The 21714-nt window shown below is 54.4% G+C and overlaps 1 protein-coding gene across 1 annotated transcript in view; it reads left to right on the top strand.

Moving 5' to 3' along the window:
• Positions 1 to 2: 2 nt before the first annotated feature.
• The window catches only part of RAB11FIP5 (RAB11 family interacting protein 5), a gene marked incomplete at its 5' end in the record, with an annotated part of 44299 nt that continues 22587 nt past the window's right edge, over positions 3 to 21714 (top strand). Inside the window, 3 exons of the mRNA XM_026846883.1 lie at positions 3 to 31; positions 17864 to 18303; positions 19689 to 20427. Of these exons, the coding sequence (XP_026702684.1) occupies positions 3 to 31; positions 17864 to 18303; positions 19689 to 20427 (1208 nt within the window). The remainder of the gene's footprint in view (positions 32 to 17863; positions 18304 to 19688; positions 20428 to 21714) is intronic.

Raw genomic sequence — 21714 nt, 5'->3', positions numbered from 1 at the left:
CCCTGCAGCAGGGCCGCGCGCCCGACGAGCGGTGAGTGGGTCCCGCCGGCCTTCGCCCGACGCCTCTGGGGGTAGAGCAGGGGAGGCCTCCAGGGTGGGTGTCGCGGGGTCCCTGTGAGCCCTGGTAAGGGTGTCACGGGTCTGTGTGAGGCCCAGAAAGGGCATCACAGCGGATGGGGCGTTGTGGGGTCCATGTGTGCCCCAGGAAGGGCGTTGCAGGAGATAGGGTGTGGTCAGGTCTGTGCACACCCCAGGAAAGGGCTTTGCAGGCCGTAGGGTGTGACAGGGACCCTGCATGTCCCAAGAAGGGTGATGCTGGCAATGAGGAATCATGGGGACCACATGTGCCCCAGGAAGAACAGTGAGGGAGGTGGGGTGTGATGGGGTCTGTGGACACCCCAGGGAGGGTGTCACAGGGTCCAGACATGTCCCAGGAAGGGCTTGACAGGAGGTCAGCCACCATCACAGGGACCGTGCGTGCACCAGGAAGGGTGTCACAGGGGATGGGGCATCGCAGTGTCCGTGGGTGCCCTGGGAAGGGTGTCACAGAGGATGGGGTGGCACGGGGTCCGTGTATGACCCAGGAAGGGCGTTGCAGGATACAGGGTATCGCAAGGCCTGTGGATACTCCAGGAAGGGCATCACAGAGGGTAGGGCGTCACGTGTACTCCAGGAAGGGTGTTGTGAAGGTTGCGGGAGGTGTCTCAGGGTCCTTCTATCCCTCCCCACCACCCCGGGAGGGAGTCGTGGGGTTCAAGGCATCGCAGGATCCTTCGACCCCTGGGCAGGGGGCCTAGGGGACACAGGATGCCACCAGGTCCTTCCACATCCCGGGAGGGTCGCCCCCGGGGTCTGTCACTCTCGGGAAGCTGTGGCACAGATACTGGTGGTGGTTCGTCCTTGTGATGGCTGTGGTGGCTTTGCAGCCCCCACACTGGCTTGGGGGGGCCGTCGGCATGACCTCATTTGTCACGGTGCTGCCGCAGGACGGTCCCCCCGGTTTGGGGAACCGAACCCCAGCCCTGCGTTGCCTCCAGCATAAATTGCTGCGTGTGTGGGATTTGCTGTTCTTCCTCCTTCCCCCAGAAGGCTTTAAAACAACAATAATAATAATGTTTTCTAGCTTTTGCTAGGCAGAGAAATGCAAGAATGTGGATGAAATTCCTTTAGGGAAGAAGGTTTTTTTGAGCTTTGATTCACGCAGACCCGGCTTGCTGGGTTGCTGCGCGCCTCCGGGAGCGTCCCCGCTGCTTGCGGGCTCCCCGAACCCCAGGAATTCGTCTGGCTCGCTGCCCGGAGCTGCAGGCTTGGAGAGGAGCCTCCCTCGCCCTCCTACCCAGGGCACCGCCGGGGAGGCGGTGGAGGGAGCGCCGTGGCTTGGCAGACGGCGCAGTCTCGCTCCCGGAGAGCGGGATTAGCGTGAAAAGGGCTCAGAAAAACTTTTCCTGTGGAGAAACGCAGCGCGTTTGCATCTGCAGCCTGTGGAGACTCCTGCATGCCCTAAAATGGCAGCGTGGGCACAGAGGAGAAGTGACTAACCCCGGAGTTAGTGTCTGAGTGGTTCCCCTCCCACCCCCCGGCATTTATTTTGCTTTTATTAGCGCTGCCTGGAGAATGGGTGGCGTCGGAGGAGCTGGATCTGAATTCTTCGGGCCTAATTCAAAGCAGCGTCGTGGGCAGACTTCAGAGTGAGCGAGCCGACCCGCGGCCTTTGGGGTGCGCCGGGAGAGACGTGTTGTTTTGGCGCGGGAGGATGTGAAATAACTCTCTGTCCTCGTTGCGGTTTGGGTAACGAGCTCTGTGCCGGGAGCCAGGATAGGAGCCGTGTCTCAAGGAAAGCCACGCTCCTCTTAGCAGAATTTTCAGAAGCTGTGCAAAGCGAGGGTGGGGGGGGGCCTGCGACAGTCCCAAGAAGGTTTCAGGAGCCTGAGCCCGTGGTCTTGTCTCAAAGGTCTCAGTGTCAGGGACTGTTAATCCCACAGGTGCAATGTCCAACATGGCTGGACCCTGTCCGTGCTGCCGGTCACCCCGGCAGTACCATTGCTGCAGCCCAAGGAGGGGATCTGGGCTGGGATGCAGGAGATCCCCTGAGTTTTTGCTGTCTGTCTCCTTCCCTTCCTGTAGCTTCACTTGCATAAGGAAAATGAACTTCCCCTCACGTTGTTGAGGATCGCAAGAGCTTTTAAGGCTCTTTATGTTCACTCATGGCCCCTAATGATGGAAGCGAGCAGAGAAAACGTGACAGAGAGCTCTCACCCTGCGCCCCGAGCATCTCCGCTTGCTTGAACCCCTGAGCTGGAAGGTGTCTGGAGGGGGGGTGGCAGCTCTGCGGTGTGGAAGGGGCTGCAGTTGATTTTCAAAGGGCGTCCTGAGTGCTGGAGCTTGTCCAGCCAGGTGGGAGAAGGGTTGGGGGGGAGCCCCAGAGGTTCTGGCTCTGCAAGCTGCCTCATCTTCCAGCCAACTTGTGATGCTTGGTTCAGCCCCACTGCAAACAACTTTGTTTATGAGAAAATTTTAGTCCCGGATTAAAAAATAGCAAAACAAACAGGCTCCTCGTGCGCCGGGACTGCACCGCAGAACGTGCCCAGGCCTGGGCAGCAGAGATAACCACTGGCCCCTGCGCCAGGGATGTGTGAGTTGAGCCTGTGCCATATGCTGTTTTTTAGGACCCCACCTTTAGTCCTTGCGTCTGGGCACAAAACAGCTGCCAGTTGGAATGGGACCCTGCTTAAACAACAGCCTTGATTGTCAGCATGTTGACCTTGCTCTCGTTTTCCTGCTGATTTTTGTTGTATGGAAACTTTACCGGCTTTGATTTTTATACTTGTTTTCAGCTTGATGGAAAATGTTCTGTCAAACTTGGATTCTTCTCCAGGAACAAGCTGTCAGCCGGTGTCCAGGGATGTAATGTCTCGGTCATTTCGTTGTTTTGCCCAAGAGAAAAATCAACTCTTGCGAGTTGCACAAGAGCAGCTTGAGAGCTCTCCTGGCCTTTTTGGGCATCACAAGGCTTGTCCCATGCTCAGCCAGCCTCAAGGCCTGGGGTTGGGAAGCCAAGCAGCAGTGCCCAGCATCATTCCTCCCTTTCCACTTGAGCTGTGTAGTGCTTTTATTTTTCACCCGTGCCTTTAACTGCCCTGCTGAGCCTGACGGGCGTCTCCAGATGCGGCACCTTTCTGCATCCAAAAAACCCCTGTGCCCTTGGCCTTGCCTGGGCAGGATGCTCTTGGTCTTCACCTCTCCCTCCCGTGACCTGGTCCTGGCAGCTCTCTGTCCTGCCTCATTTTTTGGGAGCCCAAAGCCCAGCGCTGTCAGCAGGATGAGGCCGTGCAACAAAATATTTGCGCACTGGCTTGGTGACCATCACCGTGTCTGACTGTGACGGTGTGTGGGTGGGCACAGGCTTGCAGGGAGATGTGGTAGTTCAGCGGGGAAGCAGCAGGGTGGTCAGTCCCTCCAAAACAAGAGCTCAGCCCAGCAGAAAAGGGTTTTTTCTGTACTCACAAAGCAGCTATTGCTTCTGCTTCCTGACGTCCAGGAAATGCTGTTGCAGTCCCCTGCGGGGGCTTATCCTGCCTTCCCTGCCGCGTGGCAGCGAGCCGGGGAGTCTTACCTCCGCATCCATCCCCGTCAACACAGCTTCTGGGGAGGGTGGAAATGCCTCCAGCTGCAGCGTGATGAGAGCTTCAATCCAACACTTCCCCTTGGCCGAGCTGGTCTGTTGGGTGGGTGGCATGGTGGGGGCTTGGCCTTTTCAGTTTTTCAGCAGGGGCTTGGTGTTGGGGAGGGCAGGGGATGCATGGTAACACTGCGGGGTTGGACCTTGGACCTCGCTGCATGGGGGCCGGAAAGGACCTTGATTTTGCTCCGTGGGCTGCCAGGCCGATGGCAGGGAGGGATGGTGGGCACCTGGAGTTTCCTAGGCTGGGCAAAGGAAAACCCTAATTGTCATTACCTCCTCTCTCCCCCTTTAAAATACCATTTTCATTCACTTTCTTTCCTTAAGACCTCACAGCCGCATGGCAAGGGGGAAAGGTTAAAGCCATGAGCCTTCCGGGGAGAAGCTCTGCTGGCTGTGGAAACACCGGCCTGCCAGAGCTTGAGCAGTGGAGACTAAAATTCAGGACTTTGCAGCACTGGGATCCTGTGGGTAAGGGGACAGTGAGTGTAGCAGAGGAGTCGTGGTTCCTGGCTCTGGTGTTTTTCTGCAGTGACTTGCAGTTGCTTGCTGGCTGCTGCCTTGGACGAGGAGCAACAACAGCGAGTGGCCTTTGGTGTCTGCGACAGGGAACTTGTCTTGTGGAGTTGTTACCTGTGCACAGTTAGCCCAGCTCCAAATTCCCCAAAGCCCTCCCTGCTGCAGTTGCCTTTACTTGTTCCTGTCCCTCCCCAGCTGTGGAGGGGTCTGGGCTTTTGTGCAGCTGCAGCATCTCCACCGTGGCAGCAGGAATCAGACACACTCCTTGATCTCCATCAGCAAAGAAGCTACTCGGGGTACAAAACCTTTCCTCTGAGTGCTAAACTTTCCTAGCTGAAGTACTTGAGGCCACGAGGGCTTCTCTCTTGCATGTCTTGATAGAGCTTGGTTCTGAGGCAAGGCTCAGTGGAAAAAGGAACAGGGATTTCTTTGGGCTTGGGGGGGTGAAGGTGTTGTGGAGTCAGGCCAGGACTGATGGTGGAGCTGGTTGGGGGAAGGAGCTGGTCAGCCCCGTCACTGCCTGCAGCTGCGGGGAGGAAGAAGCAACATGGCTCTGGGGAAGGAACATGCTGAAATGGAACGTTGCTCTGAATTTGCTTTGGCCCAGGGTAGTTGAGATGCCCTCCGGAAGGTCACATCATTCCCGATGATGTGTGCTGCCCATCTGCTCAGCAGCAAAGCAGTGGTGGGACCTCGGAGGGCGAGAAGAACCCTCGGGGCCAAGGGATGGGCCCCGAGGGGACGTTAGGAAGAAAAATTTTCACAGTAAGAGTGGTCCGAGAGTGGAACAGGCTGCCCAGGGAGGGGGGAGTCCCCATCCCTGGGGGGGTTTCAGGGCCGTTGGGATGAGCTGTGGGGGATGTGGGGTAGGGGAGAACTTTGCAGAGTCGGGCTGAGGGTTGGACTCGGTGATCCCGAGGGGCTTTTCCAACCGGAGTGATTCTGTGAATCCCTGCCAAGGCTCCCTCTCTTGTCTGTTGGTCCCTTCCCAAGCCAAGCCCTGAACCAGGTGCTTTTCCCTTCCCCTTGCTGGTTGTACCCATCACGTCCCCTCCTTGCTATGGCAGAGCGGATGAGTAACACGCTTTCCATGGCACTGTCCTCATGTTTCCCCCAGGCACAGACCCTCTCTCCAACCCCTCTGGACTGCTGTCAGCCCATGTCACACTTGTGGCTGTTGCCCTCCCTTGTTAAATTAAAATCAGTGAAGATCATTAGCAGCAGAGCACGCGCTATGGCCTGCAGGCTCTTGGCTGTGGCTTCTCTCTCGGATGCGGTGGTTTGTGCTCATTGTCGTTCTCACCATGGCTTTGGTTCTTGGCTGCATCTCCTAGGGGAGATTTTCACGCCCAGGCTCACTTTCTGCTCCCTATCAGGCATGAGCCAAATCGCTGCAGCCTGTCCTCCACATGTCTGTCCTTAAGCCTAGGAGAGGAAGAGACCTTGCAGCAGGGCGGAGAGGAAATCGCTGATCGTTTTGGGATGGAAAGTTTTAATACGAGGGCAAACAGAGCCCTGTTCCCTGGGGGCTCTGATTGGAGGTGGCTGGTAAAGCTCATGAAGGTCTTTGGGGTGGCTGAGAACAGCAGCTGTGATGAAATCCTTGTTTTGGAGCTGAAAAAGCAGCTCTGAGGGGCTGTTGCGTCTCTGCCGAGCCAGGAAACGCCCTGCTGTGTTGAAACACTGCTGAGCAGGGGGAGGAGAGCGTTAGTCCTGCCAATAATCAGGTCGAGATGCTCTCTGCTCTGCCCAAGGTGAGGGCTGGGCAGGAGGAAGGAAGGGCTTGGGATAGGGTCCTTGGCGGCCACTTTGTCCCGGGCAAGCATTTGCCCCAAGCTAGGAGCCCAGGGGAGAGCACCAAGGCGCTGCAGTGAGGTGATGCTGCTTATGAAATGGTGGCAGGGTGTAATTTTGCTCCTACCTGCCCAGTTAACCCCATTTGCACCCAGTTGCTAATGCTGGTTTAAGGGGTTTAAGGCCCTTGCTCTGTTCTCCTGCAGGAAGGATCTGCTTTTGTTGTTTTTTAAAAAATGTTTGATCAGTTTGATCCCAGCTTTGCAAGTCTGGCATGTTGGGGTTGGACTGTTGGTGACCGAGAGCGCTGGCCCATTACCCTCCATCATCTTAAAAAACAAAAAGCTGCAGATTCAGGCTTCTTTCTCTGTTTCATGCTGATTTTCAGAGCCCTAACTGCCTCCAGCTGTCTTTTTTCCTTAGCAGCTGCAGAAAAACCCGCAGCCAGCTCTGAAAACGCCTTGAACCTGTTGGTACAAAGCTCCCAGACGCGGGTTATTGCATGTGCCAAGTTCAGCTTGCGCTCACCCCATGCTTCAGGAACCTCGCCGCCTCACTTCATCTTTCCAAGGTGACTCCTTCCCTTCCCTCTGAGGTCTGCCAAAATGTTTTTGGCCAGGCGTTCCTCTCCAGTGACCAGAAAGGCAGGGTGGGCTCCGCTCTCCACTGCTCTTGCCCTGCAAGGTGCCGTGTTGTTGTGCTGTGCTGAGCTGACCGTGTTACCTGCGCTGTGACTGCGGCCAGGGTAGAGTCTGGACCAGGTTATTCTGCCTGTCCGTTGTGGCCGGCTCGTGACTATGCTTATGTAGGTGTCCACATGAAGGGAAAACGGGCTCCTTGCCCCCAGTGACGTCAAAATCCTCTTGCTCTGGATGCTGCTCCGTTGCGGGCATGCTGGCGCGGGTGGCTGCCTCCCCATGGCTGCTGCGCAGGGCTTTCTTGACAACTGGAGTCCAAAAAACCACCTTGCAGCCTGTCTGCATGCTGTCTGGCAAGTGAAAAGAGCTTTGAAACCTTTGCTCCTACCTCTCTTCCCGCCCCAGGGCTTGTGCTTGGCAAAGGTGTGCGAATACCTGCCATGGGAATTTGCTTTCTTTGTTGGAGGGTTGGCTGGGGTTTGGGTTTCCAGCAGGATGATGGGGTTTGGGTGCATGACCTGTTGCCAGAGCAGGTGTAGGTGGTATTTTAAGCTGTGTGAAGCCCGTGGGCTTGGTTTCCCCTCCGGGGGATGGGCTCTGCGGCGTTCCCAAGCCTTGAATGGCCTCTAGGTACTAGGTTTTCCATGCAAGCCCTGTCGTGATGCTCTTCCCATTTGGAAGTGGAAAAGAATTTACAGCAAAAACATGTTTCTCCTGCCCATCCCGTGCATGTTGTGCATTAAGTAGCTCCCCAGAAGCAAGAGCACCGGGGGAACCTGTGGAACAGCTCCTCAGTGTCGGCTGTGCTTTGTAATCCTGCAAAGTCAACTCGGAGCTTGTTTTTTTAACTTCTCTTTGTGCTCTTGGTTTCTCGTGCAGAGAGAAACCAGTGCTGCCTCCTCTCCCATCCTCGCACAGGGGCCTCGTCCCTTAGTCTTGCTGGCCTGGCAGTTCAGGTCATTTGGTGACCACAAATGTGGTTTATTGGCTTGTTCATGACTTGGAGGACACAAACCTGAGATGCTCTGGAGCGTAAGCAGATAAATATAGCTGAAGAGATCACTTTCTGTCTCCTGCTATTACTATCTCTTCTTCATTCATAAATGTTTCATGCTCTGTTTTCCAGCTCCCTTCCTCTTCCTACCTGACCATCCTGTGCTAGAGAGGGGAAAGCCGCCAATCTTCGAGGCCTAAATTGATTTGTGATGGAGTTACCTGCCCTTGCTGTCATGCCAGCGCTCTTCTCCGTCTCTGCTCCTGAAACCATCCCTCTCCAGAGGCCATCACGTGGCACAGAGGCTGTAGGGGCAGATTTGGGGGCAGTGGGGTGGCTGTGCAGCCATCCTCTGTTTCCTCTGGGCTGAGAAAACAGCTTGTGTGGGGGCTCCGCAGGTCTGGGCCACCACAGTCCCCCCATAGCCAAGGGCGCCAGGGCCCTGTGGGGCATCGTTCCAGCTGGGATGCAGGAGTGAGGATGCTCAGGACCTTAACAGGGTGGACTCTGGACACGGAGCACTGAGGTGCTGCAGGATATGTGCCTGGGTGTGGCTCCTGGTGTGCCAGTGAGCTGTGGACATGAGCAAGGCTGTTTTGTTTGTGGTTTTTTTTTTTTTTCTTTTTCCTGGTTTTCACAGAATCCCAGAATCATCCAGGTTGGAAAAGCCCTTGCAGCTCCTCCAGCCCAACCATGACCCTCCCCCTGACCATTCCCAACTCCCCCAGATCCCTCAGCACTGGCTCAGCCCAACTCTTCAACCCCCCCAGGGATCCCGGGGACTCCCCCCTGCCCTGGGCAGCCCATTCCAACGCCCAACAGCCCCTTCTGCACAGAAATCCTTCCTCAGAGCCAGCCTGACCCTGCCCTGGGCAGCTTGAGGCCATTCCCTCGGGGCCTGATGCTGGTTCCTAGGTCATTGTTACTTTCATCGAGCCTTGCAAGTTTGCAGGCTGTTCGCTGTGATCGAGACCCACTGGAGTGACAAAATCTCTGTTCCTGGCCTGTGAGCTGTGGCACAAGCCCTTCAGCAGGGCTCAGGTACAGCACAGCATGGAGGCTTCTCTGTCCTGGAGTGGATGCGAGTCAGTGGCAGGATTTTCTCCCATGGGTTCTCAGTTGTCCCGTGTTCCCACATCGATCCTGGCAACAGAAAATGTAACACATGGTGTGGAGCATCAGCGCTGGGTCCGTAGCTCCAGCTTCTTTCACCCCTCTCTGCCCACAGCTCCTGCCCTTTGTTTCCAACATCTCCTTTAGCCTCTTGAGCAGCTGAGTTGGTCGTGCCAAAGCTGGAAGCCAGGGATCAGTCGCTTCGTTAGCAGTGAGCTGAATTATCTAACGAGCTGTAGGGGGGTTGGTTTGTTCAAGCTTGTTTTCGAGCACTTCTCAGAGGAACACTTGGGAGAGATGAGCTTCTTCCCACCTCAGCTACTTGAGTCCTTTCTTCCCCATCCGCGGTGGAATCAGCCTGTGTTTATTTTCCATCTGTGCTTTTAGCAGCTTACAGGGATCACCTTGCAAAATAGGCCATCCAAAACCGACATGAAAATGAACCTACGCTGCAGAAAAGCTTCCCAGCACCGGTGGGGGAAGCTGCGTCAAAAACACAAAGCCAGACAAAAAAGCACAAAACTCCCCAGGGTTGGGTTGTTTTCCACCCTACGCTTCCCTTCTCAGGTAGGTGAGCTTCCTCTTGGCCCGATGTGACGCGCGTGTTTCCGCAGGGCTGCTTCAGCTCTTGGCTCACCAATATTTGCTGCCCGCGCTGTGCCCATCGAGGGGGGGTTGTTCCCTGGATTGCCTTTTCTGTGCTCTGTCCTGCTCTGTCACTGTAGGGACCCGAGTAGTCTTTAATTAAAGACTTGAGGCTCTTCTCGTAAGCCAGACTGACCTTGTTGCAGGGATGAATCAGCAGTAAATGAGAGGCTGGTGCGGTCAGGGAAGAGCCATTGACTCCGTGTTGGGCTGTCTCTTGCTCCATTAGGCAGCTCGGGTGGCCGAGTTGTGTGGGACAGGAGCATTTCTGCTCAGTTTGAGGCAAACCTCGACCTCCCTGACAACGCCGAGTGGTTTTGGGAGGCTTTTGGGAAGCACCTGATGGCTGAAGCGCTCTAGAAGTGCTCCAGCTGTGCATCCTTCCCCTTCTGCATCCACGGACACCGCAAGTCGCTAAGGGGCTGAACCACCCAAGGAAACTCTCTCGACTCACTGCTAGGAAAGCACTGGGACCAGTGCGAGGGCGAAACTGGAGAACTGTTGCTGAAGGTACCCAGGGTGCGTTGGGCAGGTTTGTTGGGGCGAGGTTGGTCCAGTTGAGCTGGAGGGTGGATGGGGATCCCTTGGGGACCCCAACTGTGGGAGAGCAAAGCTGCTTCTCCTTGGAAGGACCCATGTTCTTCTTGGAAAGGACCCACATCCTCCCCGAAAGCAGGGCAGGACAGTGCCCCTACAGTGCACGTGGCATCTCAGAGAGCTCTGCTTGCCTGCTCTCGTCCCAGTGTCACTGGGTTTTCTCCCCTGTGGGATATTGCACACGACCATAGTGATCCTGAAGCACAGAAATGAGCTTGGATCACCCCAGGGCTTCGGGGTGCTGACCCACCACGCTGCTAATGGGGTGGGGGCTTCAGCTTTGTCCTTGCTTTTGTGCTGAAGGAGTTGCTGGATCAGAGAGACTGGGGGAAGTGGAAGGGTCAAGGTGACAAAGTCTCGGATCATGGTCAGCATTTCTGTTCAGGGTTGTGGCTCTGTCCTCCTGATAAGCCCAGCAGCTCGTCTGCCCGTCCTGGGAGGTGCTGGGGCAGCCCACGCAGACCTGCTCTCTCATAAACCCAAACAAGTTTGCTCATCGATGAGGAGAAAATCCTGCCCAAGCATTTTCCCCCTGTAGCTCCCTGTGCCCCCCATAAACAGTCACCTGCAGCCCAGCAGAGGACAAAGAGCAGAGGAGGAGGGACGGCGCAAACCAGGCGCTGACCCCGAGCAAATCCATCCTGTCAGCATCCTCTGCTTTCCCTCCTTAACAAACATCTCCTGCGCTCGTGTTCCCATGGCAGGGTGGTTTTTCCCTTTGCTCAGCACTAGCTGGCTTTCCGGTATGGGATGCTGCTGGAGGATGAGGGAAAACACGTGGGGTTTTTTGGGGGCCTGGAGATACAGCAGTGCTTTGTGTTCTGCTCCCCGTGCCTCCCTTGCTTCACCAATCGATCCTGGCAACAGAAAATGTAAAAACAGACACCGGGTGCTTTCTGCCTTTCCTCCCAAACCTGCCTTTTGGCAGCCGTGCTGTGTGGCTCGCCGTTTTCCATGGAGGCGAGTGGGAGGAGAGAGGAGCCTTTGCACAGGAAAGGGTTTTACTGAAACTGGAGGCAGTTCGGATGTGCTGATTAAGCGCCGTGACCTAAATGAGCATGCAGAGCTGCGTAGGGGGGCTGGGGAGCCCTCCGTGAACGCCAGCGCTCGCAAGCACCCTTAGGCCAGCAGGATGTGAGCTTGCAAACCCCCGGAGTGCCTCTGGCTTCCCAGGAGCTGCCTGAGAGCTCGCGGGGGGGGGCCTTCAGCTTCTTCCCCTTTCCCGGGTGGCTGTGGGGAGTTTTCTGTTTGAGGTTTTCTCTCCCGTCCATATGTGCTGGGGTGGCTTGCTGCTTCCTTCCCCCTGCAGAGATCACCGAGGCTGGGGTGATGCCTGCTCCTGCGGATCCTGGGGTGATGCCGGCAGAAGCCTTTTGGGGGAGTGCGCACCCACAGAATCCCAGAATCATCCAGGTTAGAAAAGCCCTTGCAGCTCCTCCAGCCCCACCATGACCCTCCCCCTGACCATTCCCAACTCCCCCAGATCCCTCAGCACTGGCTCAGCCCGACTCTTCAACCCCCCCAGGGATCCCGGGGACTCCCCCCTGCCCTGGGCAGCCCATTCCAACGCCCAACAGCCCCTTCTGCACAGAAATCCTTCCTCAGAGCCAGCCTGACCCTGCCCTGGGCAGCTTGAGGCCATTCCCTCGGGGCCTGGCGCTGGCTCCTTGGCTCCAGAGACTCATCCCCCCTCTCTGCCCCCTCCTGGCAGGGAGTTGCCGAGGGCCAGGAGGTCTCCCCTCAGCCTCCTGTTCTCCAGACTGAACCCCCCCAGTTCCCCCAGCCGCTCCCCAGCAGACCTGTGCTCCAGACCCTGCCCCAGCTCCGTTGCCCTTCTCTGGCCACGCTCGAGTCATTCAATGGCCTTTTTGGGGTGAGGGGCCCAAAACTGAACCCACTCCCCGAGGGGCGGCCTCACCAGTGCCAAGCCCGGGGCTCAGATCATTCTGTGTGATTCTGTGAAGGTGTCTCTGAGTGAGCTCAGCTCTCTGGGTGGTCAGGGCCGATGTCTCAGCTGGGGCATCACCTCACAGTGGAAGTGGGCAGTTGCTGACAGGTGGAAAGGACCAGCTCTCCACAGAGCAGAAGGGTGTTGGGATGGGATCAGCAGGCTGGGAAGCAGCAGGTTTCATCCTTCGCTCCATGTTCAGGGGGAGACCTGTTTGCAGTTGAAGGGAGCAAGGTAGGGAGCACAGACTTGGGTGCCAAGCATGTTTCCTTAGCTAGGAACAATCCTGCTCCTGGTCACTGCAAGCTCTGGCACTGGGACAAGACAGCCTGTTTAATGTTTTTTTAATTAGCAAAGTCTTTGTCAGGCTTTGGCCCCTCCACACTTTACTAAAAGCAGCCCCTGGGAGTAGGTGGCCAGAGATGGGCAGCTTGTCCTGGATGTCCTGTGTGATGAGGAGCTGGACCCAAGCTGGTGGCACTTTCCTTAAGAGAAGCCTCCAAAACACCTCCAAGAGCAGGTCCTGGGTGCCCAGTACTGGACCTGTGTTCGATCCAATCTCCCAAGAGTGAGATGAAGACACAAACGAGGTCAAATGCCATACACCCAAACCTGTTTTTATTATTAAAAGTGAAGAGGGGAAGCGATAGGACAGAACGGGAGGAAAAGACAGAAATCAAGCGAGCATCCGGAATGGAGCTGCAAGAATTTTCACCACCATGGATCCAGCAGTGTCCCGTTGGTCCTCAGTCTTCGGTTCTTCAGTGGTGGATGCACACACAGCAGAGTTCTCTGGTGCCTTTTAAGCTCATGTTATCAGCTGATTCGTGTGCTGGACAAAGAGAGGCAGGTATTCCATAAACTCATTTCCATGAGCAATTGAGTCGGTGGTCGTGCTCGCCCTGCCCACCTTCGTTTTTGCCTCAGTTCCCACGGATCTGCTGAGTTTATGCTTCTTGAGAAATCATCCAGCTTCTGGGCTAAAATCGGTTCTTATCACCTCCTCACTGGTGAAGTTGCAAAGTCCTTTGCAAGGCATACATGGCATCTGGCATATGCAGTAGAGCCTCAAAGTGTCAGGCTCTATGGAGCCAGTGATCAGTACTCCTTGTGCTTGATGGGAAACATTGGGTTTCATTCAGTCTGTGTTTCCCCCTTTTTGAGGCTTATCTAAGGAGTTATGTCCTTCCATACGCTCCTGCTTCTTGGGTGACATTCTTTAGACTAATTACAAAGGCTACAGCTGGTCCTTGATGAATGTTGGAGGTGTTACTGACACCACCCCGTGACTCAAAGCACACACACAGCAAGCTCTGAGACAACGTACTCGGTGCATCTTCCTCGATCTTCACACGCTCCTCGGTGCCGCACCTCTTCCATAGTCGGATGAGCAGAACCCAGTTAAATTCAGAGTAAATGCTCTGAGCCCGAGCTGAAAAGCTCAAGGCTTCTATTTCAAACCTGGAAAAGATTTTGTATGGGCAGAAGGTTGGTTGTTTTTCCAGTTGTGTCATCTAGTTCCATAAAAGAGATTGCGTTCCCCTCCAAGACTTGGGCTCGGGTCACCCCAATCCAGAACTCCCCCACCCAAGGCAGAATTCCCTCTGAGGGCAAGAAATGTGGGTAACCGAGGGGTGTGGGATGGGGTTAGTAGCAAAAACATGCTGCTGGAGTTTGTGTTTAGCTTGGCTGGGACTTAAAACCCTCCACAGCCCCGCTCTCCTGCCGCATCCTGGCCGAGGCAGTGTTTGCACCTCCTGTTTCCACTGGAACTGATTCATAAAAAGAAAAACCCAACATGGAACAACTTAATCCTCCCAAACACTCATCTTGTGCCATAAACTTAGAGCTCAGCCTAAAAATAGCTCTGTTCCCTGTTTGAGGTGTAGTCCCGACTGCTGATTAGGTCTTGGGAACCAAAAATAGCTCCTTAATCCAGTGCCAGCATAAGCAAGAGGTTTTTCCTTGAACGGACACTTTTTGAAGCAGATCAGGTTTTAAGGCTTGTTCTTTCAAAGGCCCCGTCACCGAGCACCCAGATTAATTTTAATGACAACAATATTACAAGTGATGGGATGGGAAGTGCTGGGAGCATATCTGTGTGAGCTGAGCCAGTGCAGAGCCCTTACGGGCTGTTACATCTCATCGTCCTCAGGAGCTCATGCCTTTCCTTCTGCTAATCCACCCAGATTTTCTCTCGAATTTTTTTTTTTCTTTTTCTGCAGGATGACGTAAGATATAAAAACCACTTGCAAGATTTTTTTTTTTTTTTTCCCTGCTAAATGATTCAGCCCCCAAATCTCTCCTCTCCCAGCTGGCAGGCTGCTGCAGCCCTTCCCCCTTGAACTTCTTCCAGGCCTTGCATCAAACTGAACAACGTAATATTTGATGTGCTGTGGCTGCAGCCTGTTTCAAGCAGCCTTTTCCCCACTGCTCCTACGGGAAGTGTCCACCTGACTCACTGCTCCTGCTCCCTCGCTGCTCCCTGGCAGTGGATCAGCCTGTTCTGGTGGCTCTTTGCCACCGCTGCCTTACTTTAAGGGGTTAATGCTGCTTTTTTTCCTTTTTTTTTCTTTTTTTTTCCCCTCCCCTACACGCCTGGATATTTTCAATCTTGAAGCCTGACTAGTGAAAATTTTGCAGTGAGCATCATATGAGGGTGGGACAAGAGAGTGGTAGGAATAGAAATGGGTTCACTGGGGATTTAACCCTGTGTCTGTGCCCAGCAGAGTCCCAGCCCTGTCCCTCCTGCATCTTGGGGACACCTGAGTTGTGTGGTGAAGGACCCATGTGCCTCCAGCTGTGCACTCGTGTTATTTATCCAGGTGTCCCAGCAGGGAATTGGGGGTTTTGTGCCCCCTTCCCGAGGCACGGTGTAGGCTCCCCAGGCTTTCCAGCTCCTCCCTTTGTCCGAGATGCGATAACTTCCCCAGCTGTAATTCAGAAACTTCTGGAGGACACAATTCAAGTTCTTTTTTTTTTTTTTTTTTGGTCTTTTCAGTGACTTCACTTTTCATGTGGATGTAAGACACCGCCGGGATTTTTATTTTCTGGGAGATCATTGGGAAATTGTTAAACCCACATCTAGAAATATCTTCCACCTCCCGTTGCTGCATGTTTCGCCCATGAACCATGTCATGGAGAAATAGAGTCTGATTTCCTTGTGCCTTGTTAAAGGGGAATTTTAATACTTTGATCTGGGAGGGATCAGAGCTACCGGGGCAGTGGCTGTGCTGGACACCCGCTCGTGCCACCACGGGAAATGGTGCTGGGACTGGGGCAGAAAGATGAGGCATCTTGTGGGAGGGAGGAGGGAGCGGTTTTGGGGAAGAAATGGTTCCCTCATGGCCTGTGCTTTGTGCTGCCCTGTCTGAACGTGGTGCCATGGCGAAATGGAGAATTAAAAGGTGCCCTCTGGGCATCTCCTGCTTTTGGCTCTCCCCTTCTCCCATCACATACCAGGGGTTGCTCCGTGCCCTGCTGTCTCATCCATCTTGCCCGAGAGGCCAAGAAGGCCAATGGCATCCTGGCTTGTGTCAGCACTGGTGTGGCCAGCAGGTCCAGGGAAGGGATCTGAGCCCTGGGCTCAGCACTGGGGAGGCCGCCCCTCGCTGAGGGGGTTCAGTTGTGGGCCCCTCACCCCAAAAAGGCCATTGAATGACTCGAGCGTGGCCAGAGAAGGGCAACGGAGCTGGGGCAGGGTCTGGAGCACAGGTCTGCTGGGGAGCGGCTGGGGGAACTGGGGGGGTTCAGTCTGGAGAAGAGGAGGCTGAGGGGAGACCTCCTGGCCCTCTGCAACTCCCTGCCAGGAGGGGGCAGAGAGGGGGGATGAGTCTCTGGAGCCAAGGAGCCAGCGCCAGGCCCCGAGGGAATGGCCTCAAGCTGCCCAGGGCAGGGTCAGGCTGGCTCTGAGGAAGGATTTCTGTGCAGAAGGGGCTGTTGGGCGTTGGAATGGGCTGCCCAGGGCAGGGGGGAGTCCCCGGGATCCCTGGAGGGGTTGAAGTCGGGCTGAGCCAGCGCTGAGGGATCTGGGGGAGTTGGGAACGGTCAGGGGGAGGGTCATGGTGGGGCTGGAGGAGCTGCAAGGGCTTTTCCAACCGAGAGGATTCTGGGATTCCCATGTGGTGGGATATGAGGAGGGGGAATCTTCTGAATTCCCTGAGAGCCTGCGTGCTAGTGGAAGAGCTGGTCGAGTCACCACAAAGACTCCAAGGAACAATTGTGCTGGTGACTATTAACTGACCATTATAGTGAGTAAATGGAGACAATTTGGCAACAGTCAACTGATAACCGTCCTGAGAACGAATAAAGGTACTTTGGGGATGCGACTGTTTTCCTAATAACTGGTCACTGATCAACCAGTCACAATGCAACTCCTGCAAAGCTTATACACATGACTGTATGTAAGAAAGAGAGAGAGAAGAAAGGGGAAGAAGAGAGGAGGAGGGGATAGGAAATGGGGAAATCAGCACCCTTGGACCCATGTATTTACGGAATAGCCAGCGTGGTCTGTAGGTGGGTTGATAAAAGACACACGTGGGGTGTTGCCTTTATATAGTCTTACACCTGCACAGTTGGTTGTTCCAGAAGTTTCTCATTTTCTCGGGCTTGTACCTGCTCAGAGAGGCAAGTTCTCTCTCTGGGCAGCAATAGGAGGGAGGGGGAGAGAACTGGCCCACCGCCCCCTCTCTGCAGAGCCCTTGTGCTTCCTCCCCAGGGCATCCCCCTCGAGTTGTCTGAGACATCCTCTTCACCAACAGCTGCTTGATTACGAACAGTTTGTGGCACCCGCCAGTGCACAGGCTGTTCCCTGGGCAAGGCTTGGGCCCTAACTGGAGGCTGGGAGGTTTTGTTTGTTTTTTTTTTTTTTCCCTTGTGCAGTGAATGTTTTGGAGGCATTTCCCATGCTCCTTCTATCTCTGTGTGCAAAGCTATGGAACAGAGTCTGCGTTAGGGGTTGTGTCTGGGCAGGGCAGTGGGGAGCATCCCCCAGTAACCTCCGCAGAGGCAGGTGAGGCTTTTGTGCTGGTGTTTACAGCCAATGTCTCCTTCCAGACCCTTTGGCGACTGGCACGAGGGGTATTAAAGTCAAGTCCTTTTTTCCTCCTGAGCTCAAGCTTCTGGCTGCCTCAAATTTTAGACATTTCAGCAGAATTAAGGGATTTGGAGGAGGGGAAGGTGATGGATGTACAGGTGTGCTGCATCCTCCACCTTAACATCAGGTCATCGCAGATCGATCCCAGAGCTGTACTGCAGGCTGGAATGCAGATATTTCCCTAAAATCCAATAACCTGGGTAGGGTGGGGTTGGGTTAGATAGGGTAGGTGCTGCATGGCAGCTTCTCCTGCCCATAAAGAGCTCCTGGGATGCAGCATCCTCTAAATGCTTGATGCAAGGACACTTCTAGGCAAACTTTAGCATCTTTATTTAGGGTGAGGCACAGAAGGTCTGACATAAATTTATTTTAATGAATGTTGTTGAGTGCCTTTGCCATTACGGTACTGTCTCTGACTTGAAAGGATTTGTTCTGAGTCACTGGCTCTTGAATATTTAAAACGCAAGCCCAAAGCACCGTCTTTTTTTAAACATGGGCTCAGAGCAACATATCAACTGACCACACAAAAATTCAGCCACCGGTAATTTTCCCCTGAAATGAACGGCAGTATCCGACACTGGGGTGAGTGAGATGGCATTTGCCAGGTTATTTACTGGGAGGGCAGTATTTAAAATGTAGTGTTTAGTGTTAGGACAAGACGGGAGACACAGCTCTTATAAAGCTGCTGCAGTTCAGGGAGGGGTCTGCTCTCTGACTCAGGTCTTTGGTGACTTCTGGGGCACTTGTGCCAGCTCCCACCCATCCTCCCCAAGGTCTTCCCGGCTTGTGGCTCTTGGAAATGACAGACTGGCCTTTCCTTTACTTTCCTCTCTGGCTCCAGGTGGTACAAGCTCCACTCCAAGGCTGGGAAGAAGGAGAAAGAGCGTGGTGAGATCCTGGTGAGCATCCAGTTCACACGTAACAACCTCACAGCCAGCATGTTCGACCTGTCCATGAAGGACAAGCCACGGTCGCCCTTCGGCAAGCTGAAGGACAAGGTGAAAGGCAAGAAGAAATATGACTTGGAGTCAGCCTCTGCTATCATCCCCAGCAGCATGGGCGCCCTCGACATGGAGGATGACTACGACATCGGAGGCAAGAAGTCCAAAGTCAAGGGCTTCTTCTTGAAGAACAAGCTGCGCAAGTCGTCCCTGACGCAGTCCAACACCTCCCTGGGATCTGACAGTACCATCTCTTCTGCCAGCCTGAGCTTGGCCGCAAATGTTCCTGAGGTAACCAAATCCCCGAGCAGACACAGCAGTCTGTCCACGGAGCGCTCTGGTAAGAGGATAACAGTTTTAATTCCTCTCCGCTTTTTTTTTTTTTTTTTTTTTTTTTTTTTTTTTTTTTTTTTTTTTTACCCTTCATAAGGAACTGTTGAGGTTTTCCTGCAAATCTGTTAACTAATTGCTTACCTAAGAAGCAGCGTCCTGCACAAACCCGCCAAGTCCTTCTGTGTGCTGGCAGTAATGTGCCTGCCAGAACGAGGAGAGACATCTTAACATTTTATTTTTTATGCTGAGCCTGTATATGAACAGCCTGACTTACACTGACGCCGCGTGTGCTCCCTGCGGCCACCACGAGCTCACGGGCTGTGAGGGCTCTCCAGGAACGTTTCTTCTCTGCCCCCAAAAAGCATGTCACTAACATTGACTCGTAGCACTAAAGACTCTGGGAAAAACTGGGTGACTCAGAGCATGTTGCTGCTGCCTGGTTGTCTAACGAGAAACCTCTGGCTTGGAGGCAAAGCTGAAACAGTGACCGGTCCCTGGTGATTAAAACAATCTGAACTCTTGGCGCTCAGAGAGCGGCGATTTGCAAACAAAAAAGGCCCTTGTAGTGAATTAATTCTCGCCGTTCCTTGAAAACAAAATATATAATTAAATGGTTTAATTGCTGAAGACAGCAAATTCCCCGATTGGGTGGGAGTCCCTGGGTATGTGTTGCTTCTCACTGTGCTGCTGAAGCCACGTGATGCCACTCGGTTTCTGCTGGGTGACGTTCCTGTGAGCGGCTGGAGAGTGAGCGGAGGCACCGCTCTGGCCCTGCCGTCCTGGTGCCGTCGTGAAGGAGACAGCATCTCCAGCTGGGAGGGGAGAGCAGCTGCCTCTCACCCGAAGTCCAGGCAGTTCTCACCGGGCTCTCCATGTAACCCTAAAAATGTGAGCGTTAGCAGTAGCCGCAGGGTCAGGTAGTGGGAGGGAGAAGCAGGAGCTGGACCTTCCTGGCTTATATCACGCGGAGCAGCAGCCTGGCCTGTCGGAGTGGAGCTCAGAGGCTCCTCATCTTTTATTCAATGCAAATTCTTAAGTCACACGGAAGCATAAGCCCTTTAAGTAGCTCCTGGGTAGTTTCTTGCATTTATTCTCGGATCTCAGATCCTTTCAGACAAGGGGTTTGTCGTCTTACGGAGGCTCCTCTCCGGATCCTGCAGTGGGGCGTGATGCGCTCGGGGAGAGTACCGTGTAGCCTGTATAGCCACATACTTGTGACCGTGCTTTGCATTTCTGGTAGTTTAATTATAATCTGGTAGAGCCTGGGAGGGAGAAAGCTGGTTTGATTTCATAGATCTCTGTAGTGTTTGCAGGTAGAAGATAACAATGCTTGTTGTACCTTTGCCTGTTACTCAGATGTCTTTGCCTGTTTTGTGTTTTATTTCCCCCCAGTGAAAGACTACTTGCCATCTCCAAAGCTGACCCACAAGAGAGCATTCAGTGACGATGTCTCCCAAGTCAGCCCGGTCCTGGAGCCCAAAGCAATCCACAGCCTGAAGCCAAAGAACGATCCCGTGTCCCGCTCTTCCCTCTGCATCAACGGGAGCCACGTTTACAGCGACGAGCCTGCACCAAAGAGCCCCGTGTCTGTTCCGCAGAGCTCTGCGCCGCTAGCGGTGCCCAGTGTCCCCAGACGGTCGGAGGAGGGCTTTGTCTTCGTCTCCCTCCCTCCCGACTCCCACGAGGTGCCTTGGGGGGTCAGCACCTTTGAGAGGACGCAGCAAAGAGACGAGCCGAGGTTCATCCCGTCTCCTCCCAGCTTAGCCTTGCAGGAAGAGCTCAAGGTCTCCACGAAAGCCGTCACTCTCAGTAACCATCTGGGCAGAGCCAAGATGGAAGAAAACAGTCGCTTAGAGAACAAGCCGACTCAAGCTGCAATACCCATGGTCTTCTCCACGGAGACGACGAAGGACAAACCACCTGAGGAAATGAGGAAGGAAGACAAGAGAGCGAAGGGCGGCCTCTTCCACCACGGGGGCAACAAGAGTGACGCGGGGAGCAAAGGCCAGGGGGAGAAAGTGGGACCCTCCCACGGCTCATCCGTCCACGCGACAGCAGGGGGAGATGAGAGGAATAAAACCAGTAGCTGGTTCGGTTCAAAGGAGCCCAAAGAGTCCCCTCAGAAACCCAGGTCAGTGAAATGGGGGGTGGTGATGTCTAGGCCAATAACTAGCTGCCCCAGCCTCCTGTCTCCAAGGGCTGCGCTGTTAAACGCTCTCCAGCGTCAGTGGTGGGCCGGTCCCCATTGCTCAGACAAGATGATAGTGGGAGAAATGCTTCCTAGGTCTTAAATCTCTCGAAGGGAGGGTGATTTTTCCTGGATCCTCCCCTGGCCTCTGCCACAAAACAACTTCATTTGCCCTCCTGGGTTGTGTTTCCCGGTTGCGGAGGGGAGGGATCCCCTTCATGGAGAGGGGGACATTTCCTTCTGCAGAGGTGAGGCTCAGCGTGGTCCTGCCAAGTGGTTTTGTGGCCTCAAAGGGTCATTATCCTTTAATTAGCTAAAAAGGCTTCCCTGGCAGTCAGTGTGGGATGTGGGACACAGTGACATGTAACTGCGTTTTTTATTAACCTCGCTGGTCCAGCCTGGGGGTGCAGCACTTTGGTAACTTGAGATATTATTAATATTTCTGAAGTAACTAATCCCAGTCCTGCTCTTTCCTCTTCCCATCGCACCCCAGCTTTCCCCTCTCCCGATTATGAATCTCTAATTGTTCTCGCTTTGTGTGATGATTCATCCCTCCAAATCCTCAGCCCTGTATTTGTGGCACACAAAACGTGGGGTCTGTGCTGTTTCTGTGCCGGCTTTATCGCGACAGTGCATCCCCCACGTCCATCCCCCACCTGAGCTGGGGCTCCAGAGGTTGACCGAGACCTGGTGAGAGCGAGAAAATGGGGCTAAAAGCAGCCTGAGAAAATAACTAGCAGTTGAGAGCTGGTTGAATCTACAGGGTTGATTTATTATAAGGATTTTCTAATCTGGGCTGACTTTAACCTAATTTATCAAGCAGAAGGGTTTTAATTCAGTCTAAGCCTCCTTTAATGAGGAGGGCACTCACGGTTTATTCAACCTAACCAGATTCCTCCGCGGGTTAAACTGATTTTAAAGTGCTGCTCGGATGTAAGTGAGGGGGTGAGCACATCGCTCCGCATGGCTTCAGAGCAGGGGGCACCCCCAAAGTCCTCCTCTCCTAACCCTGCCGGAAGATGTCATGGTCCTTAAGGCCAACGGGAGGCAAGAACATGCTGCCACCCCCCTTCCCCAGGACCCGAGGCCACGTGTCCTTGTGCCGTGTGGCACCCGTGGTCCCACGAGGGGCATGAGGGTGGGAGAGGAGCCACGAGGGCTGGGGAGGCTCTGTCTTGCCCGAGGCAGGCAGGGAGCTGCTCCCCTGAGGCACTGATCCCCCATCTCGCA

The sequence above is a fragment of the Athene cunicularia genome (assembly GCF_003259725.1).
Source record: "Athene cunicularia isolate RWA chromosome 4 unlocalized genomic scaffold, athCun1 chr4_part1, whole genome shotgun sequence".
Classification (NCBI taxonomy): Eukaryota; Metazoa; Chordata; class Aves; order Strigiformes; family Strigidae; genus Athene; species Athene cunicularia.
Note: the sequence above shows the minus strand (reverse complement) of the source record. Positions and strands in the feature narration are given on the sequence as shown.